Raw genomic sequence first — 20662 nt, forward strand, 5'->3', positions numbered from 1 at the left:
TGTACTTTATTTTTATACAAAATAATATATATAAGGGAACACTGACATCGTTTTCGGTTATAAAAGTGCGAGATGATATGCAAACGGATAAAATCCATTTCGATGAAGCATATAGCGTGGCGGTTTTTTTTCCGGGGGATTCTATAAACTTAGTACATTCGAAAATCGTTTTGAACTATAAAATTATGTATGGAATTCGTATTATTATGGGTTTGAAGATTTTAAATTTTCTCCATTTGTGATGGTCGTTTGATATGGCGTTTGAAGTGCTTTTCGGATATTTTTTTTTCTTTTTCCTTGCGTCGAATTTTATTTATAATAATAATAAAATTATACAATTTTTGACTGAGTAATACTTGGATTTACTGTAATACATTAGAATATAATTTACTACTTGCATGATATTGACTCACATTTCTCGTATATAGGAATAAATACAAGGATGTGATGTGAATGGTGGTGGATATTTTCATGTTCATTTTAAGTTGAATAAAATTTGTTAGTCAATTTTTTGATTATCCCAGATAAGTACATTCCATATTATTTGTCATAACTTCTATTTACTAAAGCAAACCACGATAAATGCGATAGTACATTGGCCGCAAACACACACCGCACCGTACTCCATTAAAGGCAATGAAAAATAAAGTATCAAAAATGATGAACAAAAACTTTTCAAATATGTGAGTTTTACAACCCACTGATAACCATAAAAATTACAAAATGAACAGAGAACTTTCTCGTCCAGAACATTGCGCATAAAATTCGGTCGACGTATTATTATACACGTCCGTCGTCACCGACAATGAAAATAATGTTGTCAAAATCGTAAAAATCATTGCGAAAAATCAAATTGAATGATTTAATTTCGTTAAGTAGAGTAATCAATTATGGTTTGAAGTTTAATTGTACATAAATTACAGATTTTCTAGTTAACGATGGGGCGAAAGGAAAGTTTATCCGTCAGGCTATGCTGTCAGACTCACTGGTTCGATCAAGCTTTCTTTGATGTTCCGATTTTCGATAATGTTTCCTCAGATTAGTTCTTTTCAAAGATTTAATAATAAGTAATTTAGTAAGGCATTGCAGGAAATAATTTCTTTCAGTGGATTCAGCAATCCGAGCATGAAGAGGGTACTAAAACTTGACAGTGTAAATCACTGTAAAGAACCATTTCATACAAAATAGTACTCTATTTGGCAGCAGTCGACTATAATCACTTTTGCTTGAAGTGCGTTGGTTTGACATATACGATTTTTCAGAAATATTTTACCACCTCAATGCCTGTAGATGTGAAATAGCTTAATTTAACAAAATAGAACTAGAAAAATTAGAGAATATAAGTAAAAAATTTGCTAAGCAAAATTGTGGGCCAAAGAAAATCGAAAAATTTCCTGTTTCAACACCTAAGCCGATTTTTTTGTTAAAAAATAAATTTAATCCTGCGCCAGACATTAGGTAACGAACTTTCGCTGCTGTGGAAAAAAATTTGCTGACTGGAACATGAGTCATTATTTTATTGGCATGAGCGATAAAACTCATTTCCCCGGACTTAGTGAGTAATAGTATGTTGTGTTACAAGTATTGTAATGAGATTTTTTCAGTACTAGTGTGCTGAAAAAATCTCATTACAATACGTGTAACACATCATGCTTTGTGCCAACCGAGAATTGAAATAGACAAGAGCACAAAAAATCACATTTTTCATTGTAAAATACTATTGTGCCACCGAGAATTGAAATACGACTCTTTTCAGCACTCATTTTAGTGTTGTAAAGTGACTTATTTCAGCACCCGTTTGATGTGATATTACAACACTCAAAGCAGTGTTGATATGGAATTTGTATGAGCTGTTACAGCATTCGTTTGAGAAAATGCAAAGCAATGTGATCGATCAAATTTGAAGAGTGATTGTTTACAATGAAAAATGTGATTTTTTGTGCTCTTGTCTATTTCAATTCTCGGTTGGCACAAAGCTCGTAAGGCAAACTTGGATCTAGTGCTGAAAAAATCAACATTACAATACTTGTAACACAACATACTATTGTTAAAAGTTACGACGCAGTAATGACCTGCTTTCGCTGGGTGCAGAAACAAATGAAAGTTATTTCCATTTTCTCTGCAAAACAATTAGATTTTTACTACATTTTTTTTGTTCTGCGGTGCATAGCTGCCGGTGTGTCTAGTATAGGCCTTACAATGTAAAACATGTAAACCGCCGTTGCTTAAATGACGCAATGTCGTCCACATACATATACATAATTTAATTGTATGAATGTGTTGCCTTATAGTTTCCGTGACATTTACATTTTCCTTACCGTGTATACAACACAGAAATCATTTCTGTAATTTGAAATCCAATCTGTTAAAAAATTGAACACATTAAGCATTAAAACGAAAAGATTTACAAATTAGATCAAACGTAATGGTATCACATTCAATATTTATAAGTACATATACGTAGACATTCATATACAAACTGCTTCATTATTAAGAAATAAAATATTCATGTTTGGATGAACTCAGAGGGTACAGCTATCATGTCTCGGGAAAATTCACTTTATTGTAATTGTATTATTATATGGCCTTAGCTTAAGTTTATTCAAATTATCATAATAGTCCTGACAAAAATCGGAACCATTTTTGTTCTGATTTTAGTTTTACCAGTGGTGATCCGTCACTCAGCTCATTAGTCGAGTTTTATTGAGTGATTGTCAATCAGATAAAAAGAGTTTAAATTAAGCAAAATTAACTTTGAAATGTGAATGGTAGAAGCTGAAGATATTCATTTGATGAAGACGTATTTCTAATGCAAGATATGCAAGATTCATATTAGTGTTTTGAGAATTGAAGCAACGCTAGGCGGAAATACACAAGGACAAGACATTATTATTTGTCACATCGGTCATATCACATTTCATTCTATCATACGAGCAATTAAGCAGGGCTACACATTAAACAATAACGATGCTGTTAAGTTTTAGATTCTTGAATTAGGGGTTAGTGGCAATCCATAAATATCGTACGCTTTTTCAGCGTTTTTAATCCCTCTTCCCCTGTCATCATACAAATCAAATAAATTTTGTGGGAACCGTACGAAATCACTGACACCTCTCCCCTAAATATCTCACGCAATTTATGGATAGCCCCTACATATCCTACTATAGCTCAATTTCAGAGCCATTTCAGCTACCAAGGGTAGATGAGTTTCATTTAAGGGGATTTTTTTTTGCACAGATATCAGATGAAATAAAAAAATCACTCAGGCTAGTCACCAGAAAGTCACTCGAAAATAGTATCAAGTACTGTTGCATGTAAAAAAAATTATTTGAGAACATTTTCTATGACTAATTTTTTGCTGGCACAAAGATCCAATTCCCCCTCCGTCCATCTGATCAAACCGGTTCTGGTGGATTCACGCTAATGGATAACATAAGCCATCATTTAGCTGCATGTTTTAAACGGAAAATCATGTTTAACAACTTGGGCAATAAATATGCAACGAAAATTTCTATGCGAATAAATTTGAAAAGTTTAATCATTTTTGACTCTAATTCATTTCCGCGTAACTGGTCAGAGCTGGAAAATAGAAATAAAAAAAAAGTTGCAAGGGAAGAAAACTAAAAGGAAAGTTTTCCAACAAAAGTGTTCCATCAAAAGGCAGCGAAAAACTTTCCGTGAAGTATTCTTTTTTGCCCTTAATTCAGAAAAAAAAAAACTGTTGTACGTTATCATTGATCCGAAAATTTATTTTCAGTTAAATTTTTGGAATGGAATCCATTAGAAAATTATACATTCAAAATAATTCAACGAATGGAGTCAGCAAAAATTGTCTTCCTCAAATAAAATAAATGTAAAAAGCTTTGCACATATTTTCACGTATTATCGGGAAAATTAGATGGTTTCGAATACGTTTTGTCTGCATCATTTAATTTAACTTTTGTCATGTGCATTTACAAACATTTAAATGGTAGATTATACACCAGAAACATAAAGAGTAGCAAGTGTGCTTCATAACTATACAAAATGAAATTTCATATGACTACCATAAACATTAGACGTATTTCCCCTCATCGAAAAAAGCTTTAAACTATTCGATGTGTGTATATACACACACAAAAAAATGAATGGAATTCCGCATTTGAATACAGAAAAGACACCCTCAAGTGTCCATTGAAACCATATAAATCACTTGACGATGGATAATAAAAACATTAAGCACCCAACTTCTTCTATTCTTTTTTCATAGGATTTTTTCCTCAGAACTTTTCTTTTTTTTTCTTTCCTTTTGGCATTTTATTCAGTTTCCATGAATCTGGATATATATGCTTTGCTCATACAATATCTATTTGTATATACGTATGACGGATATATGTATACATCTACTGACATCGTTAAGCGGAATGATGCAAAAAGATCATAAAATGGGTTATGATTTTACGTACATATAACTCAAAAAACGTTATGTTTGAATTGGATGGAATAAGAGACAGAGTAGTGTATGCAATGGGTTTTCGCTTGAATTATAATGACTTGCATATTGTATGAATATGTTTGCATCTGATTTGCTAATAAGTTCGAGCGCGAAATTTCAGTGAAAATATTTTCGTTGATAATAATTTTTAACTTTTTTTTTCATTCATTTTCAGAATTCCATACGACATAATTTGTCGCTGCATAATCGCTTTATGAGAGTACAAAATGAAGGAACAGGAAAGTCGTCATGGTGGATGCTGAATCCAGATGCAAAGCCAGGTAAGAATTTTGTATGATATTGATTGACGGCAATGATTAAAAAAAACCATTACCCTTCCACACAATGGCAAACGTTGCTCTGCTACTGCTTGCACAAAAATGCATCAGGGTACTTATAAATTTAAAACCTCCACGGCGAGCTTGAATGATTTAAAAAAAAATTGTTTTCAACATACGAACATTTGGTTCTCATGGTGTTGTCTGAACGGAGAAAGAAATTGATTTTCAAAATTTTTAAATTAAACACTATTTAATAAGAACCCCACTTTGTACGACAATCTCAATTAAATTCGTTTGAATTGTTGTAGCTTTATGGTTAACTCCAATCAGCTATCCGTAAATGATTCCGATATTGTCTTAGAATTATCGCATTATTTAAAAAAAAAATGCAATCACAAACGGAGTTATAAATATCACTACGCTTAGTGCTTCCAATTTGAATCGTTAGCAGATTGCGAGAGAGAGAGAGAGACGTCCAGAAAATGTTAGTGGTCTTTGTCTGACCAAATGAAAATTTCTTTGAATAAAATTTCTCAATAGAAGATACTCTCATCCAGGTCACGCCGTATCAGAGTGCGCTGTTTATTTCTTAATTAATTTGTGCATCCACTGAAGCGCACTTACGGCGTAAGTTCAAATTCTGATGGAATGAAACTATTAAATTTTTCCCTCGACCGGCATATCCAAATTTTCAGCTTTTTAATACCCTTACATGATTACAACTAACAAAAAATATATAAAAAAATCGGTTGCAAACAGGAAAATCAGTTCGACGTCGTGCTGCATCAATGGAAACATCCAAATATGAGAAACGACGAGGACGGGCCAAAAAACGTGTTGAAGCTTTAAGAAATGCTGGATTATCAGGTAACGTTTTATTAAATTACCGTGCTCAATCAGTACGGCAATAAGTGAATAATTTTCTACGCTTTAAATAACAAGTTTGATTACACAATGTTCCTCAAAAATTTTTTTTTTGCTTTTTCAATCCACAATAGGAATCGGCGGCATTAATGATGTTACACCGTCACCGAGCAGTAGTGTCAGTGAAGGATTAGATCTATTTCCAGACAGTCCGCTTCATAGGTATCCATCTTTTTCATCTTTACATTAATTAATTAGAATTTTTTGCAACCAGCTAGAGTAGCTTTTCCATAAAAGTATAGTTTTGTGAAAATTAAATTAGTTTTTTTTCTTCTTACTTTCGAAACGATGCTTTTCATGTTGTTTTCTTCATTAAATTTCATCCGTTGCAAGTCTACGTTACATTTTATGTTTTATTTTTAATAATTTTGTTTTTTTAATTTAATTTTAACTTACGTCAAATCAAGTGGTGGTTTTCAATTATCACCTGATTTTCGACAACGTGCTTCGTCGAATGCCAGTTCTTGTGGACGTTTAAGTCCTATACCGGCTATTGTTGGAGTTGAACCAGATTGGAGTTTTACATCCAATCAACCCGATTTTACACAAAATGATACACAATCTTCAGCCGCTTTAGATCAATTAGCTGGATCGTTAGCGGATGAGTTAACGTTACAAAATGAATATCTGCAAGGGTCAGTATTTCTGATTGTTTTCTGTTTTTATTTCTTAGTTTTTTATCATTTCGAATTTTTATTTTATTTTTTAACTTTAAAATTTTTGGTTGAGCAATTATGCAATCGCTTTAAGTGTTTCTAAATTAAGAGTGCGTTAGGATTGAGATGCATGGTATCTACAGTATTTTTTACGTTGCGTTGTAGAGTTATTTTTTCAATACGATTGCAAAGTGTGTAATTTGGTACTTTAATATATAATATTGTGGGTATTACGTAGACGGTAGTCGTACCATAAACGGTCAACTGACTGAAACTGTGAACGAGACCAAGTGATTTCAGAACAAGTAATCGGCAATTTAGTGCTCCAAGCATTAACTTTGGTTCGGCAAACGTCAAGGACCCATAGAACTTAGTGACATATTTTTGGCCGAGACAATATTCAAATCTATTTTTTACCATGAAGCCATGTTGGCTCATTTTTATATAAATGTACGTACAATAATGTAGATAATGGTGTCTTCTAATTTGTTTTTACATTTACACAAAAATGAGCCATACAACATGTAATCTATCTATACATATAAGAAAGGCAGAGGACATAAATACTAACGTATGAATAGTATAGGGAAGGAATTTGATTTTTCGTATCCAGATCGTATCGGGCTAAAGCCCTCGGACTTTTTTACTCATTGTGATACGGAATATAAAATTATTTCTCGAGTGTAGTATGACGTTTTCCTTTACGAAGGAGGGAAAGACTATTCCATAGTGACCTTCCTAGTAAAGGAAAATTTATACTTTGTCATTTGCTATGGAGAGAGACGACTAAAATAAGCAATGCACTCTTACTTTTGTCGTTTTTGTGAAAACAAATGAAGTAAAATACTTTGTATCAATCTGTAAAAATTACTTAAATTGAAAGAAGTAACAGATTCGATAAAAGTTTTTCTGTGTATAATGTATAATGACGTCAGCCATAGTATGCATAAAATGGCATCATTCAAAATATGGAGATGTAACATCTTAAACTGACGATTTATTTACAGTGTTGTTCTATCAAAATTTGGAAGTTTGAATAAGCACTAAAAATTCCCATGCTGATAATAAGAATTCATGTAAAAGATCTCCCACACCCGTTTTAACACTTTCCCCTTACACAATAAAATAATCAAAATTTCTCTTCGACCAACCGATCGTACGGATGGAGTAGATTCAGCAATGCATCCGTAATGCACAGCCAACCGCCACCGCCGTATCAACCACCACAACCCTATTCAATTCACGCAACCATTGCACAATCTTATGGGGCTCAACAGAACCATTGTCCAATTCATCGAAGGCAACCATGTACTTGTCTTCACAATGCTCGCGAGGTAACTAAATCGAACAACGAACCGCGTCTGTGTCGCGGCTATTTCATTCTATTAATCAAATTTTCAATGAATTTCTATATTAAACAGAGCATGTCGCCGGCATCGGGTACAGGTATGTCGCCATCATATCCTCACAGTGAACCATCGCCCGATCCAATGGGCAGCTACAATCCTTCATTAATAAACACATGTATTGCACAACGGCCGCAATCTGATAGTTCGCCAACTACACACAATAACAACAACAATACAAGCTTAGGTGGGCGTGATCCGTCCGTAAGCCTGGCAAAAATTTAATTTATTTAACCGATGAACATTTAAAATTCAGATTTCGATGATATGCCGAGCACCTTAATGGGACAGTTTATGGAAGCGTTGAATAATCCAACAAATTTAGAAGACTTAGGATTTAACATTGATGGCTTCCAAGGTGGTCTTGAGTGCAATGTCGATGAAGTATGAATGATTTTTCCACCGTTCGATATGGAAAACCGATTTCTTACGCAAATCTTTTCGCAGGTCATCCAACAAGAACTCAATATCGATGGATTCCTAGACATAAATATACCAATTTCAAATCAAAATAATTCCGGATCTCATTTGAATAATACGTCGCATACAACTCAAACTAGTTCCGTAGGTTCGATAGGATTATCTCAAACCCAGACCACATCGTCTTTAGCTAAAGTGCAACAATATCCTCAGTCGTCAGTACAGACACCACCGTCTTGGGTGCATTGATTTGTCGTCGATGGATAAAATGGTAAGTTCACTCATTTTATGTTTGTGTTGTAAACGAGCACGAGTCTAAGCTACTTTTCACATGATATCTGAACGAATCAGTCTACTGTTTGAAATTTACTGCATTCACCGCCTACCGTCTTGACTGTGTCCATCTCTGGTATTTTACGAAACATTTCCACTGCAGATGATTTATTAAGTGTTAAGCGGACCTGCAAGCTATTTTACCGGTAACCAACGATTTCAAAATGAATCTTCACTCATACGATTCCAACCGATCTTTTCAGCAAATGTTTGATTTTCAGTGAATAAAAAAAAACTTGGGATCTAGGATATCAGGGATTTTCTCTTCAAATTCATGTACGGTACCTACTTTCTACGATCAATTTAACGGCATAATTTGTAGCACTTAACTTGATACTCTATTGTTCTCTTGACATCGGTGGAGGTGATAGAAATTGATGACAACAAATCTTCCACAATCTTACCTTAATCTAAAATTATTAAATTCTTAATTGATATAGAAGTTATTGTACCGCACACACACACACCCATCCACACTCACACACAATAATCCCTTTGTACCAATTCATTATTAATTTATCAATAGAACTACAAAATTTATCGTAAAGAAGTAAATGAACCCTATTAACTAATATAAGAAGCTGAGAAACCGGAAATTTCACAAAATCTTGTCTAAAACCACCGACACCTTAAAACGTGTAGATACTTCAATCCAGTAAATGTTCACTCTCTCCCAAATTTCGTGCAAACAACAATGTGAATATATTCTACGAATTTGATTCTAATTATTGAAAATCATTTCATCACATGCCATTGAACTGTGTAAATCTAGACCCGAATTCCGACATATAAATTATTTTGATGTACACACATCTTCAACACTCCCAACAAAACATTTAAATCTCCTTTTATGTGTCACATCGTATTGCATATATGTTATGTGCTAGTATCCATATAAATGTTCCCAACAAAATAATAATGTAATATGGAACATATATCTACCGATTCGATTCCAAATGTGTGTCTATTCTATACGACATCTGTATGTATATATATAACTCCGTTAGCTCGTTCAGACGAAATATGCTACAAATTATGTTTCGAAGACATTCCGCCAATGTATCGAACGCTCGAATACGAAGATTTTAAATGTAACTAAGGGCAACTATTCCTACTTACGTAGTCAAACATGTTGAACTGTGAATTTCACGCAAGATATAATCACATAATTAATATTTTCACAAAATTTTCTCGTATATAGTCCAGACAACATTCCAGGGGGTAAGTTGGAAATATTTTTTTTTTGTAACTTGTCTCATTATCGGACGTAACAACAAGCATTACTGGTTCATTTCCACGTAAATTTTTTGACGCTCCTTACTCCAGTCGATCTCAATCGGTTTTTTTAAACTTTCCAGTATTTTATTTCGGCTTCTTTCAGTCGCTACAATTTTTTCCGTTTATAAACTGCATATGAGTCGAGTAACGCATATTAAGACAGTAGTAGAGTGAAGAAAGATACAGTGTTTCTGAGCTTTACATACATTGAGGTCATAGAGTGAAGTCGATGAATAATGTAGGGTTTCAATTTAAAGATGATACAGTGCTCTCTTTAGCATTAACGACTTACGTCCACAGGTTAGCTTAGGTGCTAGAGAGAGTATTGCTGATGGGTGGCTTTTGAATCAATGACTTTCTATGTAGCACATACTAAACAAGACGCAGATACCAGTCATGGTCAATTGAACAAATGCCTGAAAGGATTCAGCCTGAAAATTTTTCAAGAAAAATCGTAATCTAAACCTTGAACAAAATTTAATCCATGAAATAGCGTAAACCTCTGCTGGCCAGAACAGACTTTTGAACATTAACTAATTTAACGACAAAACAGACGTTGACTGGACTATTGATTTTCTTTATACCAGTGACTGTGATGATTTCGATTCACCGAATAAGTTGTACAGTATATAATAGTAAACGTAATGAATAAGATTTGTAATACATGTCTCTCATCTTCCAATTGTCAATATAATGTTAATAATAAGCCACATACTGATTATTGGATAAAGATTATTCTGATACCCAATTTTCAATCCTTAACTTATAATGACTGCCATCATTCGATAGCGGATTATTGAGCTTTAAACTTTAATTAATTATTAAAAGTTTTATTTCTTTTTTGTCTCCTCTTAAGTTACTCTGACTGAATAAAAATCCATTTATACACAACGTAGCGGGATGGATGGAAAATGTTTTTCACGATTTTTTTTTCTTCCCTATATATATTATGTGTCTTGCACCTTCTTACACGGCTTGTGATGTTAAATATCTTTTCCATTCGGTGGAATTATTTCTATACTAATTTTGACTAATCGTCTGTTTGCTCACTTGACTGATTTTTGTTTGAAAAAATTGCGAGAAAATCAATCAATAAATATTACACACAATTTAAACTTTGGTATTTGGAAGCTTGATGGTAAATGATTGTGGGATATTTAATTAGATATGCAAAATGTTATACAGGTTTTTAATGGAAGAGTCCAGCGAAGGGTATTATTTGTTGTACACATACATTGACAACGAATATTTAGTAGTATTGTTGAATACTTTTGATTTTAAGAAAAGTTCCCCAAGGCAGTTCGTTATATTACTAAGGTTCTGCAGTCAATCATCTGTTATCAACATCGACGACAAAACGAAGCTACGATATGTGGCTAGTGCTGTCTCTTAACAAGGCAAAAACCGTTAAGACAGAGTAAAAGATTCTGTATCACAATCATAGAACAGATACGCTTGTTCTTTGTAAAAGATTCGAAATTTGCAAACCTTCATAAGCGTGAACGTCCAATTTAGAGCCGAATTTTTTAAGCAAAGATTTGAAATTCGGTTTTTATGTGTCGTAAATGTGCCATTTTTGAAACCCTTTCAAATCACTAGGCAATAATTCGACACTTTTCGAATATGCACAGATGGTGGCAAATTACATTGGTTAGGTCTTGGTGCCCTGAGTACGAAAGATATCAATAACGTCTGTGGTTCGACTGCAGCGCAGCTGTATCACAAAAAAAAATTAAAAGTAATGGGACGGAACAGTTCTTGGTGCCACAGGAATCAAGGGTGGGTGCCGTGAGTTCAAATAACTGCTCCACAGGATATTGTACTGAGGTTGTGAATACCTTTAAGACTGTTATTATTATTTTTCTGTGGCTGTCTAATTGGCCAGATTCTAGGAGTCATCATTGTATAAACGAACTCAAAATCACTTGTTCCATGGAACCGACAAATTGTTTCAAAACAGTATTTCCCACGTGTCACAGCCTAGTGTTTTTCTTATTCCCTTGACTGAAAGTCAGGGTCTTATGAAAGAAAATACCCTTAAATGTCCGTAACGCTAAGTTCACTTTGATATTTTGAAAATGTTCTACATTGGCAAAAAACGTTAAATACAGAAAACGTCCATACACTTGTGGACTCGATAACTCGAGTAATTCTTTACCGATTTACAAAATTTTGGTTTTAATCGACGGAGAATGAAAATCTTGAGGTTAAGTTCGTAGATGGGCAATATTGGGATAATGAGATGGGAGTAATTCTCAAGAGAATTTTATTCCTTGTTACCGCGATAACTTCCCTAATTCTTATCAGATTTTCAAATTTTTTGTATTATTCGACGAAGATTGAAATTCTTGAGGTTGAGTTTGCAGATGGATAATGTTAGAACAACAAGATGGGAGAAATTCTACACAGACGCTTTTCCTTGTGGACTCGATAGCTCGAGTAATTCTTTACCGATTTGCAAAATTTTGGTTTTAATCGACGGAGAATGAAAATCATGAGGTTAAGTTCGTAGATGGGCAATATTGGAGTAATGAGATGGGAGTAATTCTCAAGAGATTTTTTGACTTGTTACCGCGATAACTTCCATAATTCTTATCCGATTTTCAAAGATTTTGTCTTAATCGACGAAGATTGAAAATCTTGAGGCTGAGTTTGCAGATGGATAATGTTCGAACAACGAGATGGGAGAAATTCTACACAGACGCTTTCTCTTGTTACCGGCGCGATAACTTGAGTAATTTTTACCCGATTTTAAAAATTTTTGTTTTAATTGACAGAGAATGATATTGGAGTAGTGAGTTTGGAGTAATTGTAAACATAACTTGTTTACCACGACATTTTTTGCAACGGATTTCCAGAAAAATTTCTTATTTGACGAGTAGTGAAATTCTGGATTTCTGGTCTAATTAAGAAGTACTTCCCAAAAGAGTTTTTGCTTGCTTGAGAAACCGATAGCTCGAGTAATTCTCAGAGGCTTCAAAAATCAATTTCGACCAGTAGCGTAATTCATGTGGTTAAACTCGAACATTGGAATTTAATTGGACTAGTAATCTGGGATATACGACAATTTTTGCGTGAAATCCGTATTCTTAAAAGATTTTTTTTCGTTCCTAAAATGTTTGAACGAGTGTGAACTTTGTGGCCAGAGCGAAGCGAGGGCCGTAATTCACACGAGTTATATTTTTTCAAGAGGTAGGCAGGAAATACGCCAAATTATACTCAGACGCTTTTCCTTGTTATCGTGATAACTTAAGTAATTTTTACCCGATTTTAAGTTCGTAGATGGATAATATTGGAGTAGTGAGGTTGGAGTATAATTGTAAACACAACTTGTTACCGGCGACATTTTTGCAACGGATTTCCAGAAAAAAAGATTATTCGACGAGTAAGTGAATCTGGATTTCTGGTCGAACAATCTAGAAGTCTAGAACAATCTTGCTTGCTTGATAACACGATAACTCGAGTAATTCTCAGAGGCTTCGAAAATCGCAGATTTGAAAATATTAAGTGTTTTCGACCAGTATCGTAATTCATGTGGTTAAATTCGAACATTGGACTTTATTGGACTGGTAATCTGCGATATACGACAATTTTTGCGTGAAATCGCGTTCTTAAAAGAAATTTTGTGATCTCAAAAACACCACCTCATTTAAAAATGGTTAGAAAACTAAGGCTGGAATTATAGAAAAAAAAACAGTCAAGGGACCTGACCCACCCAAGAGGTGGGGCCTAGTTAATTTCATTTGATTTGTTGTCTAGAACAAGTTTTTTTTTTCTTCTTCTTTGTTGATGTTTTATGAAGGGCAACGAATCCATGTATAATTAAATTTTAAACATACTTTTACTACGAGATAACGACGTAGGGACTCTAACAAAAATGAATCAAATTACTTTCGTAAAATATGTTACAAACATCTTTAGCACCGTGGGCAATTTCAATCAACATACCTTTTTCCCACGAACGAAAGTTAATGATAACAAACAATTTCGCAATTTTTAAATAGATTTACGCATAAAATTTTTCGAATGAATTTTTTTTTCTCGTTTTAATTTTAATTTTACGCTACGTTGTTTGACCGCTGGCTCAGTACACAGATTAATGGTCGGTGACGTCGTAGACTCTATTACGAAACATCCATTCACAAAGGACACCTACACGGAGCGGAGAGGGTCTCGTTAAATGTAATACCATGCTAAAAATATTCACAATATTTCAGGCGAATGGTGGGGAGTGGTCAACAATAACAATATCGTGCGACGTACCTTTTTAGATGACGTCGAAATAAAATGTCGCTTTCATCAGCCGAAAACTTGTCATTATGATCGAGAAAAGAAACTTTCTTTACCATCAGTAACGGGTAATGACGCGACATTTATGATAGCTGGATAGAAATCCACTTATCAAATGATGGATTATGAGATAGTCCCCATATTTTGGTGGTCAATATTGTCGCTGCCTTAGAGCATCGCACTCCTTGTAGTAGAATATACAGATGGCAAAATACGGATTATTTACATGGCTAGTGTTCTTGTATGTTACACGTTACAACTAGTGAAGTAAAAGATTTTGTATCGAATACTGGGCGATATTTTAAACTTAAGAGCTACATCTGCAATGATTGTATAATACGCTCGTTTGTTCTTTATTTTCGACATGGCAAATTTTCATGTTCGAAGTTTCCACTTGCGATGATGTATCATTGCACTGTGCTTTATGTGAAAGTTCACCTGCTCAACCAACTCCCCAAATCCCCAGACCGACAACAGTATCTATTAATCAATTTTCATTCAATCAATTTTTGTGTTTCATCGCAATGTACCATCGTGTTTTAATGCGGTTGTCGAGGCGGTTGTCATCGTATATCCATGTGCTGCATACATTGACTTTTACCAGCGAGTTCATTGTTCAACCGCAATCTTTATACTGAAAATGAAAATTTCAAGACGAAGTATCAGCTATTCCATCATAAATACTAATTCCTTTCCTATATAATAGAGTTCCTAACAAAAATTTAACACTTAATGTATCACGTAACGTCTCGAAAGAAAACGTTAACTCCGAGTTTAACTAACCACCCAATTTATATGGAAAAAATGTCAATCATTCACCATTTTAACCGCAGAAAATTAAATTTTAAAAATCATATTTAATGTAATTTGTTGATAGCAAAAGCACGACCCTGTTGTGTATTTGACGCCTTCAAATTTAAACAGTACTCTTCTGTGTAATATGCCGCATAAAGAAAATTGATTGTTCCCTTATTGGCATATCAACATAAGAAGTGCGATGAAGCTTTTCAAAAAAAAAACTCCGCTATGAATGTAAGATGTAAGTCAGAGGCAGCAGAGTTCATGGAGGATGAGAAGTCATTTTACCACAAAGACCCCGATACCTTAAGACATTTTTAAAGTCTTTCAATAATTTTTTTTTGTATGTTAATATATACGTGCTTTAGGGGTGTATTACAATGTATTTTACTTTTCATAAATTATATGAATATGTTCAGAAATTTCTATTCAGATTTTGTGTAGTATATGGTTAAGTGAATTTTTACCTTATCACAATGTGCGAAAGAAATTTTTTAGATGAAAAATTCTTTAGAACGTAGAGTGTGAGAGGGCTTCCAAAAAAGAAATTGAATGAATTTCACATAATAACCTTGGCTTTTAATTAGGTATATCATGCTCGATTCTATGAAACGTTTTCACTTCTAAAACTTCCTCCCTTTTTTTCTCCAAATGTATTTGAGTATTCAGTAAATTTCTATTGTATTTGCTTGTATACAATTTACAATGGCAATGGTGTGTGTATGGGAAAACGGACTAATTTTATTTTGTCGGAATCTAATATTATAACGATTGTTGTATACCCGACAGGTATGTGATTGGTATCGACGTTTTTATTTTAAATTTTAAACACATTTTTGTTTGACTCTAAACAGCTTTAATCAGTTCCAATCAAGTAGTTATTTATACGAAAAGTGTGAATAAAAAGGAGAAATGTTTTCATGTTAAAGTTGATCCAAGACGAGACCGAGATCCGGTAATCGATTGAAAACTTTTTTTTATTCTTTCTCCCGAGGCCGAGCTGTGAATAAAAGTGTCATTGGAAAGGTAATGACATGTGCTTCCGGGACAAATAGGGTCTTATTGGGTTTAAAGTTCATCAACACTGAGATATGTGCTACTGTAGCTTTCAACCGAAAAAAGACTGAAAACTCGCACTTTTCTTACAGAAATTTCTTGAACGGCTCAGGTCGTTTGGAGTGTCTTTACAAAGGTAATTTTATGTTGTTTCTGGGAAAATAGGGTCTTATTGGGGGATTGGAATACGATGAAATATGATAAGTTGAAATGTTTAAGTGTTTCGTGTACCTCGAGAAATTTCTGTAAGTAAATTGTGAGTTTTCATTCTTTTACGGTTGAAAACTTCAACTGCACATACTTCAGTTTCGATGAATTTTGAACCCAATAAAACCCCATTTGCCCGGAAGTACATGCTATTGCCTTTCTAATGACACCCCACACGACCCTGTACGGCTCGTGTAAATTTCTGTAAGAAAAGTGTATGTTTTCCGTTTTTGATCACCGCCAACCAGCCACACAAGCTTCGGGTCTGTGTAAAAAATTCTACTGGAAAATGCGTCCGATTTCGGTCGACTGTTTTTCAAAAGAATCCCTCTTATTGGCATGTCTGCCCTAATTTACATGAGAAAGTTAGTTTTTTATGCGAATTATTTGTTATAATTTTTTCTCGTTGCAGTTCTTATGAAATTTCAAAAAAAAAATCGTTTGAAAGCGTGAGACACTAAAGGTCGTTATAATTTGTCTTTACCTTAACTCTGTGTAATAGTAATTTATGCAACTAGTTGCGAAAAGTGGTAGTTTTTGTCACTAGATGTGATGTTATCAAACGAGCGAAGCGACGTTTTCTGCAACAAGCTGCGAAAGATGAACTTTTGAAATGCAAAACATAACTCTGCCTTTAACATACATTCTACTGTATCAACGAAATATTGTATGAACGATCAAGTAGACCACATTTATGTACGCTTCAAAAATTGGTTCACTGCGATTATATATCTCAATGGCCGAATGGTTAGAGGTAAGCATTGGGTTTTTGGTGTCGGTGGTTCGAAATTTGGTCAGGGCAGAATTGTTATTTACGTTTAATGGTTCAGATGTTCAGAAGGAGTCGTGAAAAGTAAATCCGTTTCACCACTAGTGACGAAAAGCACACAACTAGTGGTGAAAAGTAAAACATAGAAAACCTGAGAAAAAAAGCCCATTAAATCGCCACCCAAATCACGCATGAAAAAGTTCAGTTTTCGCAGCGCAATTGCATATTTAACTATTTCGTCAGTTACAAATTAGAATTATATTAGAAAAAAAAAATCGACACAGAATTCAGTGTCGACGAAAAGCACTGGTCGATGTCTTCTAAATTGTAGTCGAAGTAAAAGTATTCTGTTGAGAATACTTCAATCAAGAAAAGTAACAGATTTGATAAACTAGAAACGATGATATAATATGCTAAATGCTTGCTGTCTGAGTAAGGTTAACGGATATTTTCTTTCATTTATTTAGTAAAACATTTGTTGATTCAGTTACAGGCCTACGAAATCTATGAAAAAGTTCTTTTATTTTATTTTATTTCATTTCTTTTTGATTTTTTCCATCGTAACACCATAACCAATTAAAATGTTTTCTATATTACTCAAGTGTGGACAAATCCAAAATTTACGTTGAAGATAAAGGCAACATTAATTTCCTTTTATTTGTTAACATCCCTCTTTTAATTCCATATACATTATGTACATACTTCAATGTATAAATAAAGAAATAATTTTCTTATTTTATGTGAAGATCAACTTTAAAACCTCCTGACATTACTAATCTGTTCAAACTTTCAACAATAACACAATAGTTATTTACGTAACAAGGGAGACAGCGTTTTTTATTGCGCGCGCGTGTTGTCATACACCCGCGCCTACAAAACACTTTCCTTCGAGTTTCGTATGAGGTTTTATATCGAAAGAATTGTTTGAATTATTTCTTTTTTTTGAATATAGGACGAGACTCATTTATTTACATAGTCATTTTAAGACGGTGATCTTAAAATTATTATATTCATCGATTGAAACCCAATTTCTGCCATCAAAGCATCGACCAACAGAAAATCAGCTGTTCAAAGCTAGGCAGAGGCTAGTACATAAGACAAGAGATTCGGCCACTGGAAAAACTCAATATGATGTGACGTTTGACGACGTTGACAGAATTGATCGTGCTACAAAAAACGTTAAATTCATGCACGATGACTCAGACATTTTCCAATGAATAAAAAAAAAGTAAATTGAAAAAGTAAGCTGCTGCAATAAAAGCAAACTGAACATTATCATTAAAGATTAATAATTGAAACACTGGACTATTGTCCTTCTTCTTTTTCCTCGCAAAAATTAAAAGAGGAAGAAGAAGGACTATGAATGATCAACTGCGTAAACATTTTTAGTTTGTTGTTGAGCTTATACACTTGAATTTCAAACGAAAAGTTGAAGTAAATCACATCAACCAAGGGACCTGACCTACCCAAATGATCTGACACGAAAAACGTATAGAAACCGGAAGATTTTCAATCGATGTTCCCACTCCACAGATTAATTTTACGAATGTTGGTGAAGTGATAAGAAGCCACTTTGGCATTGCCGGACATTTAATTGAAATACCGCAATTTATCAACCGAATAACGACTAAAACATCAATTAGCACAACCCAATCTAGGTCAAACCACAAAAACTGCTTTCGATGGACCAATTTTCTTCCAAAGTAATTCAATTTAAAGCAATTAATCAAAAGGAAAATATAAATTTGATGAAATTGTTGCATTTAGAGATAGTAGCAACGGTCTCCATCTCGACTATGTCGTGTTCGTGTCCCTATAAAATTATCCCAATAACAACTCATAAATTTGGTTGAAGCGTTAAACTAGGCTGCCTTTTTCTTTTGTGCCACGTTAGACCTAGATGGATGGAAGACATTTTTCTCAACCATAAATTGATCGAATTATTATTTTCATAAACGTCAGCTAGCGAATATGTATGCAGTGTAGTGTGTAATAAATAACAAATAAAAAGAAAAATTTCAAAACTGTTATGAAGGAGGAAAATTCACTCGGCAAAAGACTTAAAAGACTTTTCTTCAATTTTTATTTTTATGTATACACCGAGACTTTGTCCAGACTCCCCCGACCCAATGCTGGCTGTTATTTTATTAGATCTACACATAGTATTTATTTGACTTATATATTTCTTGTCATATAAAGATAGTAGCATTTTATAAACACGGCTCAACAACCGCTTTATTCAAGGCTTTATTTAATATTCCTTCGAAAGAGGAGTAGCAATACCAACCAATTTCTTTTTCTCTGTGTCATGATTTTGAATTGCACACTCACATTTTCTGCAATGCCACAAACAATTTCCATGTATATTGCAACCGTACCGTTTGCAGAATAAATCTTACAATAAATTGTTTGCTTGTTTTCATGTACAACCACACAAAGAAGCCATCAATCGAAACATGAAATAACGACATTGCTCGGTTATTATTATGTGTATAGTTGGAACTTGAAAAGTCTACTTATCGATATGAGCATTATATATGGTATTCCTTCGTTTTTTTTTCACATTTGCTAGTCATTTTGAGAAGCAAAATCTCACAATCGATATGTATACGTTTCACCAATTTAACGTTCGTGTGTTATTAGCGTTTGCTCATTTGAAAAATATAAATTGAATTTTTAACGATGTACCACACATTGATCATCGATGCGTGTTAAATTGAATACAGTTCGCTTCTTGTTACTAATCAATCAATATGGTCTATGTTTTCGGAATGATGCAGTTCCATGATTCTTTACTATTATCCATGACAAATTTGTTGAATATATTTCTTTGAAACAGTTCTTCAACGAAAGGTTCCAGTTTCTATTTAGTGTACAAATTGCTATTCATTTGAGATTTATTAAAAATGTTCTACTTTAAAGTCGACAGAAGACATATCAGATTCGAGCCAAAATTATCCCGGTGACATAGGAAATATATTTCAGGCTAAATCTCCAAGTAGGTCAACTTTTTGATTGATTGATTGATTGCTTTATCTTGAGTCTAATCTGCCAGGATTAACCTGAAGATCACCTTTTCAGAATTGAATACGTTACATAACTGGCGTGCGGAAAGCCAACTTCAAAGTCAGTGGCATATTATTGAGCCTTGGGCAGTAAAATTTACTAACTTTAGCTAAAACATTTTTCCTGAAATTTTCAGTAAAATCTTTTTCGGTAAATTCGTGGTAAATTTCGGTAAATTTCGGTAAATTATAGGTAAATTTTGGTAAATTTTAGGTAAATTTCGGTAAATAAGTGATACATTTTGGAAAATCGAAAGTTTTCAATAATTTCAATGAATAAAATTCCCAATAATAGGTCTTGCACAAGTCGATCGAGTTAGTTTTGCATCACACAATACATACAAAAACAAGGCATCAGAACAGTCGGAGCGTTTGCTGCGACTTAGCCCCGTACAACCCGTAATCCTATTTCGTCCGCAACCATAATACGTCCGTAGCCCTAATAAGCCCGGAACCCTAATACGTCTACAACCCTCTAATGCGTCTGTTACCAAAATGCAAGTCAAGTTGGGCATTGTCAAATTTACTGAATTTGTTCATTTTTAAAATTGCGCATAGCGCAATTACGAAAGTCCGTACGAAGGACCTTTCAAATAAAACCAACAATTTACGACATTATTTTAGAAACCCAAAATTTTTTGCCAACTTTAGCAAAATCGGATGAGATTTACTCGATTTATGTGCAAAAAACACTTAGGGCCGAGT

At 33.9% G+C, this 20662-nt stretch overlaps 1 protein-coding gene across 1 annotated transcript in view; it reads left to right on the forward strand.

The window, feature by feature from the left end:
* LOC119085087 (forkhead box protein O) overlaps positions 1-20662 on the forward strand; it is a 104941-nt gene that overhangs the window by 77071 nt on the left and 7208 nt on the right. Inside the window, exons 4-11 of the mRNA XM_037195333.1 lie at positions 4650-4755; positions 5515-5622; positions 5754-5841; positions 6087-6314; positions 7507-7669; positions 7757-7928; positions 7998-8125; positions 8189-8432. Of these exons, the coding sequence (XP_037051228.1) occupies positions 4650-4755; positions 5515-5622; positions 5754-5841; positions 6087-6314; positions 7507-7669; positions 7757-7928; positions 7998-8125; positions 8189-8410 (1215 nt within the window). The 3' untranslated portion in view covers positions 8411-8432. The remainder of the gene's footprint in view (positions 1-4649; positions 4756-5514; positions 5623-5753; positions 5842-6086; positions 6315-7506; positions 7670-7756; positions 7929-7997; positions 8126-8188; positions 8433-20662) is intronic.

This window comes from Bradysia coprophila, chromosome X, assembly GCF_014529535.1.
Source record: "Bradysia coprophila strain Holo2 chromosome X, BU_Bcop_v1, whole genome shotgun sequence".
Lineage (NCBI taxonomy): Eukaryota > Metazoa > Arthropoda > Insecta > Diptera > Sciaridae > Bradysia > Bradysia coprophila.